Source organism: Electrona antarctica, assembly GCF_951216825.1.
Source record: "Electrona antarctica genome assembly, chromosome: 11".
Taxonomy (NCBI): Eukaryota; Metazoa; Chordata; class Actinopteri; order Myctophiformes; family Myctophidae; genus Electrona; species Electrona antarctica.
The window spans coordinates 27,083,858-27,096,790 of record NC_136792.1 but is presented as its reverse complement, the minus strand read 5'-3'; the positions used below and the strand labels follow the sequence as shown (position 1 = coordinate 27,096,790).

The 12,933-nt window shown below is 41.8% G+C and overlaps 1 protein-coding gene across 1 annotated transcript; it reads left to right on the top strand.

Moving 5' to 3' along the window:
* The first annotated feature begins 36 nt into the window (after positions 1-36).
* Positions 37-8,088, top strand: snrpa (small nuclear ribonucleoprotein polypeptide A). Its single transcript, XM_079514592.1, has 7 exons — positions 37-163; positions 405-493; positions 2,152-2,324; positions 6,196-6,372; positions 6,556-6,732; positions 6,841-6,929; positions 7,614-8,088. The coding sequence occupies exons 2-7, from the start codon at positions 415-417 to the stop codon at positions 7,771-7,773; spliced, it is 855 nt and encodes a 284-aa protein (XP_079370718.1). The 5' UTR covers positions 37-163; positions 405-414; the 3' UTR covers positions 7,774-8,088.
* The last annotated feature ends 4,845 nt before the right edge of the window (positions 8,089-12,933 follow it).

Sequence of the window (12,933 nt, the reverse complement as noted above, 5' to 3'; positions counted from 1 at the left end):
TGGCATCGTTGTTCTAGAAAGGAAAAGGAAGTGTTCTTTCTTTAACAACCGGATCTTACGTCTGAGAGCGTCGCTCGCGAGATTTCCTCCAGTTTCCACCGACTGCGGTAGTGAGGTCCTGCGACTCCTGTCCCATTATTCACCACGTTTAACGTGTATATAAGTAAGTATTTATTATTATCTCTATCCTATCCCCTGTTTTCTTTATTCAGCCTTGCATCGTGTTATTTGACGATATGGAATTTATTCAAATGCGACCTGAACATGGAAGTTAAAGGACTCTGAAATGATCTGAATAACACGCTATGCTAACTAGGTTAGCACGAGTAGCTTGCGTTAATGTAACGTGAGTGTCGACTACTACAACGTAATGTGACTGTACACTGTTAAATTGTTTCCTACAGAATCTATAACATGACGGCTCCTCCGGATCAGTCGCGGCTCAACCACACCATCTACATTAACAACTTGAATGAAAAGATCAAGAAAGATGGTGAGTTATTTTTTTAGGCGGGGGGAGGGGGATTGTTTGTTCTTTGTACATTTGGTCAGAATCACATCGCTGATTTCGTTTTTATTGTCCTGCCTGTCCCTGGCTTGGCTTAATAGAGGAAAGGGAGGAGAGAATTAATAAGGAAACATTAGCTTAAGTGATGGCAAATCTGAAGAAAAAAAAATGCTTACCACTAGCTTTCTTAACAGATGTGTTCATAAAGGTGTCTACTATCACAGAAAAAAATGTTCCAACCCAACTCCCTTGGGAAACTTTGTGACAGCTGCTGAAAGTTGGGGTACCATACAACCATTATAGAGCGTCGCAGTCCCGCCTCCTACCCTGGACCAGGAAATGAAACCCAATGCATTATTCTCATAGACATTTCTTAAAGTATTTATTTAAAGACGGTTACGCCGCGGACAAAGCCAACTCAAGTCGTGACAACTCATGACAACGCAAACAATATTTTGGACCAAACAAATAATTAGAAAGAAGAAAAAAAACGGCAGGTTACAACACTTTTTTTGTTGTTTTTCTTCTTTGTAATTATTTGTTTGGTCCAAAATATTGTTTGTGTTGTCATGAGTTGTCACGACTCGAGTTGGCTTTGTCCGCGGCGTAACCGTCTTTAAATAAATACTTATAGAAATGTCTATGAGAATAATGCATTGGGTTTCATTTCCTGGTCCAGGGTAGGAGGCGGGACTGCGACGCTCTATAAGGCAAAATGTTATAAATTTCATTATGCTTTAAGTAGCATGTGACGTGTCAAACTAGGGGTTTTTCATCATTCTGAATCCATTCCAAGCATTACTTTTGCACGAAAAACACTCCTTGGGCTAAAAATGGCCATAGCCATCATCACAAATGTGATAAAATCAGCACATTTGGGCAAGTGGCTATGGCCAAACTAGGGGTCAAACTAGGGGGTTTTCATGATTCTGAACCGGTTCCAAGCATTCGTTTTGCACAAAACACTCGTTTAGGCTAAATTCAGCCATAGAACGCTCCCAAATGTGCCCTAATGTCCCCAAATGTGCTGACCTCATCACCTTTGTGATGACGGCTATGGCCTTTTTAAGCCCAAGGAGTGTTTTTCGTGCAAAACTAATGCTGGGAATGGATTCAGAATCATGAAAACCCCCTAGTTTGACCCCTAGTTTGGCCATAGACTCCCTAGTTTGGCCATAGCCACTTGCCCAAATATGCCCAAATGTGCTGACTTCATCACATTTGTGATGACAGCTATGGCCATTTTTAGCCCAAGGAGTGTTTTTCGTGGAAAACTAATGCTTGGAATGGATTCAGAATCATGTAAACACCCTAGTTTGACATGTCACATGCTACATAAAGCATAATGAAATTTATAACATTTTGCCTTATAATGTATTGTATGGTAACCCAACTTTCAGCAGCTGTCACAAAGTTTCCCAAGGAAGTTGGGTTGGAACAAATTTGTGTGTGTAGTGATAGTAAAAGTGATAGTAGACACCTTTATGAACACATCTGTGAAGAAAGCTAGTGGTAAGCATCTTTTTCCCAGAGTTGCCACAACTTAAGGTAACTTTACCTAACTAAATGAAGGGGTTTAAAATAAAAACATGAAATAAGCATTTTTTATGACACACTGACTTATGCACCTCTTGTGTTTACAGAGTTGAAGAAGTCTCTATACGCCATCTTCTCGCAGTTTGGACAGATCTTGGACATTTTGGTGGCACGCACCGTCAAGATGAGGGGCCAGGCCTTTGTTATTTTCAAAGAAGTAAACAGCGCCTCAAACGCCCTGCGATCCATGCAGGGATTCCCCTTCTATGACAAACCAATGGTGAGTTCATGGTCATCTCGTAGCCTAAAGCGTTATTCATAATCTGGATTTTTGGTGGTGAGGTGACCACCGAACTACAACATGACGTCACGAGCCGCGGTGAAGAGCAAACCACCACCCCAGCCCTTCTCTCTGTTTTTACTCACCACCGCTCAACGTTATTTCAGCTCCGGTGGTCAGCTCACCACCGAAAATCCAGACTATGAATGGCACTTAACACTTTGATTGCTGCAAGATCTCAACAGGCCTATTTGGATGTTGCTGCCGTTTAACATTGCACAAAGGCCTTGTTCGGGGGCCCACAGTAAAATTTTCTCTTATAGCGAGAATCACACGCCTACATCAAAAGAAAGCTGAACTTGTCCACTTCAATTAAAAAAATACATTTTGATTTTACCATGTTCCATTCTGGAGATATTGACCTTTTTGCAACACCTGCATTTGCCTGGAAGTGGTTATCTTGAACAGCGAGCAGAGTTATGGATGGTTTAAAGTCAGAGACATTGACAGGCAGATATAAAATTGAACCCAATAAATATCCTATACATCCTATACACCGAATGAAAGCCCTGAATGTGTACTTTTACGAGGAAAACAGTAAACATTGATCCCATCTACAGTTAGACAGTAATTGGTTATTGAATGCAGCTTGTGCCCACCAGATAACTTCAGAGAAGACATGGACGTGAACTCCTCAATATTCACAAAATAAGGCCTATAGCGACATATAAATACTATATACCGTATGAAACAGAAGACTCTCTGCTTTCATAAGGAAAAAAATTGTACTGTAATAATAAAAAAATCACACCCCTGTGAAGTGAGCAGTGCAACTCTACTTCTCTACTTATTCACTACAGCTCGCTATATACGGACTGAGGCAGAAAGTCATGTAAACCTTTTATTTACAGTTTGGTCTGTAAACTTCTACTGTAATAATAAAAATCACACCCCTGTGAAGTGAGCGTTGCAACTGTTCTGTACTTATTCACTACAGCTCGCTATATACGGACTGAGACAGAAAGTCATGTAAACCTTTTATTTACAGTTTGGTCTGTAAACTTCTACTGTAATAATAAAAATCACACCCCTGTGAAGTGAGCGGTGCAACTGTTCTTTATAGTTGCGCGGTGCAACTGTAGAGAACAGTTGCACCGCTCACTTCACAGGGGTGTGATTTTTATTATTACAGTAGAAGTTTACAGACCAAACTGTAAATAAAAGGTTTACATGACTTTCTGTCTCAGTCCGTATATAGCGAGCTGTAGTGAATAAGTACAGAACAGTTGCAACGCTCACTTCACAGGGGTGTGATTTTTATTATTACAGTAGAAGTTTACAGACCAAACTGTAAATAAAAGGTTTACATGACTTTCTGCCTCAGTCCGTATATAGCGAGCTGTAGTGAATAAGTAGAGAAGTAGAGTTGCACTGCTCACTTCACAGGGGTGTGATTTTTTTATTATTACAGTACAATTTTTTTCCTTATGAAAGCAGAGAGTCTTCTGTTTCATACGGTATATAGTATTTATATGTCGCTATAGGCCTTATTTTGTGAATATTGAGTTCGGGTCCATGTCTTCTCTGCAGTTATATCTGGTGGGCGCAATGTGCATCCACCCAGTATCCAATTTATGACAAACTGTACATGGGATCAATGTTTACTATTTTCCTCGTAAAAGTACACATTCAGGGCTTTCATTCGATGTATAGGATGTATAGCATATTTATTGTGTTTATTGTTATATCTGCCTGTCAATGTCTGACTATAAACCTTCATAACTATGCTTTCTTTTTGATGATTGCCGCCTCGCCTAATCTATCTCACTGCTTTCATTGTTTTGATCGCAGTAACATTGGGGGGGGGGGTCATGGGCACATTGGGCAGCAAAAGTCTTGATCCGTACGGCTATAAAAAGTCCCATTCCACCGTTCGGTTCAGAACTATAGTATAACGCGTTGTCATCAGCTGATTTTGTTTTTCAAGCTAGTGTAGGGGAACATGCCTGGGCATGCTAGCCTGGCACGGCCAGACTCATAGTGAGGGTTCACTGATGTTTCCTCCGGGGAAGAATCTTCAGTGAATCCCCGCTATGAGGCTGGCCAAGCCAGGCTATGGGCATGCAGCTTGGGGGCGATGGAGGGGAAAAAAAGCGTCACCCGGCTGTGATGTCGACGAGAAGGAAAAAATGACTTCCACAGATGACAACACCACGGTTTAGGTCGCGGAAAAGTTCGTTATACATTACACCCGGGTCGATTACGTCCCCGACGCGTTCATTGCGGTCTTATCACTACAATTATAATGAATAAAAAAGCGTTACAATCACACGTCTGAGCGATCTCCGATTATGACGGCTCTGCATGGCGATACGTGATCCACCAACGGAACACTGTCTTGTCGTGGCAGCCCCTCGATACTGTGGTTAGTTCGTAGTATTGTAGGCTCGGGGATCGTTTGGTCGCTACAGTATGAAGAAGGAAACATGCATCTGTCCATGTGTGTTGCAGATGTTATGCATTGCAATGCCGATCTGGTGCATATGTGTTTAGGCAATAGGCAGCGTTCCGTTCAGCGTTCAACTGGCTTCTACACGTAAAGCGGCCAGCCCTCCTGTTTTCAGGAGGGGAGGGGGGTTTTTGTTTTTTGTTTTTTTTTCTGATCACGTGAGCGGGAGTAAGCAGCAATGATAGGGCGATGGTTCTTCATTGTCCGGGTGGGTAAAAAGATGAATGAAAGTATTCTATAAAAAAGTGATTGAAACGTATTGATACGTGATCCGCACCCGACGTTTGATTAATTGATAACGTATTGATACGCGATCCGCGTTGGGAGTGTTAAGAACTCTCGTAGATGTATTTATCGATTCTGACATCTTCACTCTACGAGAGTCTAAAGGCTCATTCATAGTCTGGATTTTCGGTGGTGAGGTGACCACCGGAGCTGAAATAACGTTGAGCGGTGGTGAGTAAAAACAGAGAAGGGCTGGGGCGGTGGCGGTGGTTTGCTCTTCACCGCGGCTCGTGATGTCATGTTGTAGTTTGGTGGTCGCCCCACCACCGAAAATCCAGACTATGAATGAGCCTTAATTTAAGCGTTCTGGCCGCATGGCGTGCCGTGTGAAACCCCCCTGGCTCAAACTAACTCTTAACTAACAAATGCAAAATCTAAGGTGCTTACCCTGCTGCCCCACTTGTTCGGTTTGTCTGCGGAAAGCAATTATAACCTGTAGTTCCGTAGTTTTCAATAAAGAGTGTTTTAATCCACTCTCGGAATCTATCATCCATCTTGGATCTGTCCTCGATTGCAACTGTGCAGCAGTCCCCCTGGTGGTCAGGGTTGCGCAGCCAGTTGCACTCATTTGGGGAGATGAGGACCGATCCAAGATGGATGACAGATTCCGAGACGGAGTGGATTGGGGCAGCAGGGTAAGCACCTTTAGGTTTTGCATTTGTAAGAGTTACTTTGAGGCAGGGGGTTTCACAAGGCACGCCATGGGGCCAGAACGCTAAGACTCGTAGAGTGAAGCTGTCAGAATCGATATATACATCTACGAGAGTCTAAATCTTAGACTAGTCGTCTCATTTAGGACACAGATTATTCAAACATTTGTATTGTGTATAGACAATAAACTGTTCAGATGTAGCATGATTGTTATGAGCTCAATTTACAAGCATAACTATTTATATTGCTCGTACAAATTGGCCCTAATAAACAAATGCAATGAAGTTTGTTGACACGAACTGTGTCAGTAACATCCAAATGATTACTGCAGAGAAACAGGCAATCAAACAACATTTTTGTATAAACCCCCTTTCAGCGATAACTAGCCTTGGCTTTTCTCTGTGTTGCCCTCATCTCTTTCTGCAGCACATCCAGTATGCCAAGATAGACTCGGACATAATAGCCAAGATGAAGGGGACCTATGTGGAGCGTGACCGTAAGAAAAAAGAGAAAAAGGTCAAGGGAGCTGAGCCGCCTGGAGCGAAGAAGGGCGTGCCAGGGGCCCCTGTCCCCATGGTTCCAGGTGTACCCGGAGCAATGCCTGTAAGTACATCAGGCATGCTGTAAGACTAATTTCCCACTATTTAAGCGGTTAAGCTAGTAGAGCTAGCAAAATCCAAACAAAGTGGCTTGGTTCCCCTGAAAGAACACTCATTCATTGATTTAATAATTAATGCTTATATTTGTCTGTAAGGCTGTTTTATTGTAACATTGTTGTTCTTCCAGGGTATGCCGCCCATGAACCAAGCTCCTCGTATGATGCCCATGCCAGGGCAGCCACCTTACATGCCCCCGCCGGGCATGATGCCGCCTCCTGGGATGGGACCTGGTCAGATGCCCCCTGGTGCCATGCCTCCTGGCCAGATGATGCCTGGGCAGATGCCGGGACAGATGCCACTGCAGGTAGTGTGTGTTCGTTCGTTCGTTCGAACAGTGTTATGTGTAATCCTTATGGTGGTCTGTTCTGACATCTTTAGGCTGTCATTAACTGCTCTTTGCCTTTTTTTCCAGGTGGCAGAGAACCCTCCAAACCACATCCTCTTCCTCACCAACTTGCCAGAGGAGACCAACGAACTTATGCTGTCCATGCTCTTCAACCAGTTAGTACTACCTTCTTTAGAAATAATTATATACATGCATACTTTTTCCCTTGGATCCCATATGACAGAACCCTATCTTCTGTTTCTCTTGTATGAGACAGCTTGATGCACAAGTACACCCCCTGGACATGACCCTAGTATTTTGTAGGGACCAATCCAACCCTTGAATTGGGTCCCATCATTATAGAAGTACTTTTGTGTGCACAAGAAAGTTGGTGCTGATCAGTCTGGCAGTTTGCAAGATTATCTCTACTCTGGACACACAGCAGACAGACCATTATAAATTGGACTGGCATAAAAATAATGAATTTAGTTTTTCACATAATTTCTGCTTTATAAAGGCAAGATGGGGTCTAATGACTTCCAATACTTAGTGTGGCCAGTCATCTGACATGTCTGTGACTGTGACGCAAGTAGCCTTAGTACCGCAAGTTTGATCAACTTAGCCACGCCCACAGTCACTTGTGTCACTTCCTAGACGGAGCCACAAAGGACCGACAATGGGCCATGAGCCTGGTTGATCTGTGAAGATGCACAACTCGTCTTCAGTGTCTCTTTTTTATGTACAGTACCATTGTACATAAAACATGGCGAGTGATGCCAGTGGTATCTTTTCTGATTTCTAGCTGAACAATTGCACATGCTGAATGTTGACTGTGTTGGTCCTATTCCAATCTCTCCTAGGTTCCCAGGTTTCAAGGAGGTGCGTTTGGTCCCCGGGCGACACGACATTGCTTTTGTGGAGTTTGATAATGAGGTGCAAGCAGGTGCTGCCAGAGAGGCATTGCAGGGCTTCAAGATCACACAAACTAATGCTATGAAGATCTCGTTTGCTAAGAAATAATAGCCATCAGCCCAGTGCATAAGCGCACACAGGAGGAGGAGCATAATTGTTTCCAGTAAGTATGAATGATTTGCATCAGGTCGCTATGTGTGATTTTTACAGTGAAAACATTGGACAACTTTGATTTAACAAATTGAGCATCTTTTGTTGTTAGTTTTTCCTTTTTTACGAAACCACTAGCACCTTGATGTCTCCCTTGTTACGTTCCATTTTCATATTCTTTGTTATAAAGCATTGCACCCAGATTCTGGCTTGCCAGAACTTGTACCTGGAGCTTTTGTGTTTTTTAAAATTAAAATCACTTGTTTTACAGTACCTGTTGGTTTGTTTTCACATCAGAATTGTGAGGTTCACACGATTTCAAACTAGGTCAGTAAAGTATAGGGATGTGCCAATGTGTTTGCCGATTAATCTCCAATCACTAGTAATTATAACTTTTTGAACTTCACAGGAGCATGTTCTGTCCTGATTTGCATCAGGTCGCTATGTGTGATTTTTACAGTGAAAACATTGGACAACTTTGATTTAACAAATTGAGCATCTTTTGTTGTTAGTTTTTTCCTTTTTTACGAAACCACTAGCACCTTGATGTCTCCCTTGTTACGTTCCATTTTCATATTCTTTGTTATAAAGCATTGCACCCAGATTCTGGCTTGCCAGAACTTGTACCTGGAGCTTTTGTGTTTTTTAAAATTAAAATCACTTGTTTTACAGTACCTGTTGGTTTGTTTTCACATCAGAATTGTGAGGTTCACACGATTTCAAACTAGGTCAGTAAAGTATAGGGATGTGCCAATGTGTTTGCCGATTAATCTCCAATCACTAGTAATAACTTTTTGAACTTCACAGGAGCATGTTCTGTCTCTGGTGGTGTTAGTAGAATATTGCTATACCTTAATTATAGTTGTAAGTGTGCCTATAGCCAGCAGATGGAGCTATATCTGCTTGTATATTTAATTCAAACTCATAACTATTATTTACAATTTTAAGCGGATGCTCCACACCAACTTGGTGTTAAATCTTGACACTGAACTGAAACATGAACTTTATGGTATAAAGGAAGATCTCCTGTCTGTTGGGCCAGTGTCTTTATAGAACTCCAGGTGAGATCCAGGGTCTTAAAGGGTAAGACCACTGGGAGACTACTGCTCTCCCTCCACTGTCCTACACCAGGTGTTCTTGGGTTGGCCTCTTGTGTTTACCGTCTGGTGTCCAGTAGAGTACAGTTTGGATGATGCTTTCCTGCTCTCTATGGATATGTGCCCAATCACTTTCCAATAAAGCTATTAAAAAACCCAAAATCATTATATATATATATATACATACACACACACACACACGTGCACACGTAGCCTACTTCATATATACATAACAGTGCAACACTCACTGTCTCTAGCTTTGTAGCTCAACAGTGCCACTGCAGCACCTGGTACCTTAAACATACATACGGACAGACATGGGGAGGGATGGACATTGCTGTTGGAGTGGCTATATCTAAATACTGACTCAAGCAACTTGTAAACTATCTGTGGTGCTCTCAAATGCCTGAGTAAACTATACAATTACCCCCCCCCAAAATAAAGTGAAGTATACCTTTACCGTTTTTATATTTAAAGAACTTAAAAACTCTTACTCAGGCTTCCCAAGGAATTGTGCTTACTATGGTCATTCACTTCTAAAGCATTGGATGATTTTAATGCTATTAAAATAAGATCATTTTCAGATGGCTTTGTATATCCATGCTTTTTGTCTCCACCAGGCATGGAGAGAGAGTATGTTTTGCACTCCGTCCGTGTGTGTGTCCTTCCGTCCGTCCGTTATCAGCTAATCTCCGGTACCGTTGGCCCGATCCATGCCAAACTGTGCGCACACACTCCATGGATGCCAACGATGAACCTCTGCCCCAAATATTCCTCAACGGCGCCACCATGAGGCCGATTTAGGCAAAACACATTTCTGTAGATTACCTGTACACATTTTATCCATACATCACACAATTCTACATAGTCATGTGATCAACACGGATTTGCACCATTTCCCACCTTCCATCCTGATTGGCTAATATTGGCTTCCAAAGCTCACATGAATGGTCCTTTCGAACAAAATGCCACAAATCACAAAAACAGTGTGCAATTTCCGTGAAATTATACACGCACATTTCCACTAGGCCGAGGACGACATGCCACTCATTATTTTCCAAATCAGCCTCATGGTGGCGCTATAAAAGGCCAATTCCTGTTTTTAGCTATAACTGCATCAATCTGTATACAACTTATGTATGCGCACTCCCTAGAGGCCATGGAAAAACATTTTCCCTGCATCCCTCCACATCTGCCGGTTATAGCGCCACCATGAGGCTGATTTCTGCTAAACACATTGCTTATGTTAGTAGCACAGATTTCATCCAAATCCAAATCGGTACACACGATCTCTGTAGTCATGTGATCAAGACGAGTCTGTTGGATTTCTCAGATTCTACACTGATTGGCTAACATTGCCTTTCAGGAGTGGCCTGTTTCGTTTAAAATGCTGCACATGTCCTGCTCATCCAGAATTCTATCCTCAGAGATGCTATGAGTGATCTGGCTCTGCATTTCCTCAACAAAATGAAGAAGATTGTTGCAAAAAACAAAAAAACATGTTTATATTACTCCTAAACATTTTGCCAAACATCACACACAGTCCTATCCTCCTGGTGGAGACCTGTGCCCAGAAGGGCACTTTTTCTAGGTGTCTATGTAAAAGTAGTCTCTCAAGACTGTTGACTCACGTCAACTTTTGAGGACAAAACAGGGGGTGCTGTTTTTCCGTTATTTGCCGATGGGATTCTCAGATTGATAATGTAAAAGTAATCTGAGTTCCCAGAAGTTTTCGCCACTGGGAGCTTAAAATGTCAGTGGAAGTCCTTTTATTTATTTTTTTGCAAATGAGTAGCTAGTTTATATACCGGTACATGTATCTATTCAAAACGTTCTCTATATAAAGAAGTTAGTGATTATTTTCCATTTTTTCTGTTAACTTTTGAAATGGACAGCCTGAAGTCTTACTCTTGACAAGCCATTTAATATTTTTTGGCCTTTATGCTCTATGTGCCTTGTAATGAGTTGGTGTGATTGATTTCTGAAAATAATTTAACTTGGATTACTTTAGCATTTATCTAAGCTTTCTTATTGACTGTAAACTCTAATGCTTCGGAATTTAGGATTTACTGATGTCTAGACTAAATTCCTATACCCCAGTCCTGCAAACTTGTATCTCTAGCACCACCGCGCTCTCTTCAGTATCCCTACACTGCGTCATTGAAATTAATGCATTTTGTCTCACATATTTATAGGATAGGTGCGCTGTGTGGGTCCACCAGAATAATGCCCGAACAATAATCAGATGCTCTTTGGATTGGATTGAAAGCAATTAATGAGTTTAAATTCCTTTCCTTTGTAAAATTACACAGTATGTTTAGAACTTATCCATGGCCCACTGTCAAAAAATAAAAGCCTTTATTGAGGCATTGCTTGGCAAATGTTTAAAAACACTTGATGCTCACTGTTATTGTGGATAAATATAATAGATTATAGTTCTAATTCTATCTGTAATTAAATTGAGTTATTATGAAAATGAAGATTTAGTTTGAATGACCCTAGACAGAATAACATGTCACTAACATCTTGCAAGTGCACTTGTTTAATTCTTATACACGCACACACACACACACACACACACACCTAGTAGTGGCATTCTCAGTAGCCCTACATGGAGTTTAGTGTCTTACTGTTAAATGCATTGTAGACGTAAGTCATTAGAGGAGTTGGGCAAATTGACTTGTGAATTAGGTCTTAATTTGTACATGTACTATAAGCTGTATCCTGTGCATATAAGGATCTCCTGTTGTAAACTGCACTGCCCCTGGTAATTGTCTTTAGGTCAGCCAAACAGTATCCACAAAATGCACATTCTTTTGCACTTTCCCAAGCCTGTCCACACTCCCTTATTTTGCCTTGAGAAAGCGCTGACCTTAGCCACCAGGGCGGTGCGTGTGCGTGTGCGCGCGCGTGTGTGTGTGTGTGTGTCATGCGCTTGGCAACATGCCCATTCACCAACAGAGATCTTTCAGCTTGAGTACTATTAATTTATCAAATTAATAGTCTGGCAGTGGGGGGTGTAGAGTGGGAAATTTGGTGATTTGGTATATAGTTTTTGAGTGGTGCAGCCACTCCAATGCACAGTAATGTGTGTCCCTGGCTGGCTGGGTCTGTCTCTGGGTCTGTCTGAGCACGGAAATAGCGGTATTGTGTTTTTCTTTTTACCACCAAGTGTCACTGTTGCGCAGCCTAACACACACTCACTTCAGACAGGTCTGACTTTTTGTGTGGGACTGGGACATTACTGTATCTATTCTATGTAAGAATTAAAACATCAGTAGCATTCTGTCTTCAGAGAAGCAACTGATTCTCAGTCTCTAATAGGTGGGAATTAAGGTTAGATTTGTTGAGTCACAGGCGGTGTATAGCTAAATTGCTGTCTAGCATATTGGTTAAGTCTAAGTCTTACAACAATCTGTGTTTGATGTATAGCCTTAGTGTGAGAGTAAACATTAGAATATGATATTAAAGAATAATCTATCACTTGACACATCTATTCTCACTATATCACTGGATATTTTTCTTTTTTCTAGGACCTCCATAACTCGGTGTGTACAAATGGTATGGAACCAAATATATACCCTAACTCGGTGTGTACAAATGGTATGGAACCTTACCAAATGTACCCTGTGTAAGTACACTCACAGAATTACAGACCAATGTAGTGGCCTGGACCCCACTTTGAGAACATCTGTAAATCAAAGAAACTTAGATAGCAGATTTCCCACAGAAAGTGTTCCTAAGTCCTCCTGCAGACAAGTCGCAGACAACAGCATGCATGGTGTCACCATTAGATGGTGCCAAAGGCCCAACTCATAAGCTTGTCAATTAAGCTCAGTCAGTACAGGACTGGGTGACACTGGGTGTCAGATACATCAACAGGTAACCATTGCTGTCACTACAATCTACTGAAGAATGGAGGCTGAAATATCTTGATTCTGTGGGGATTGGTATTCAACTCATGCTTCAGGGTCATGGAGCTCTATGCAAATAAGAACTGTGCCCCTCAAGCGCTCTCTGT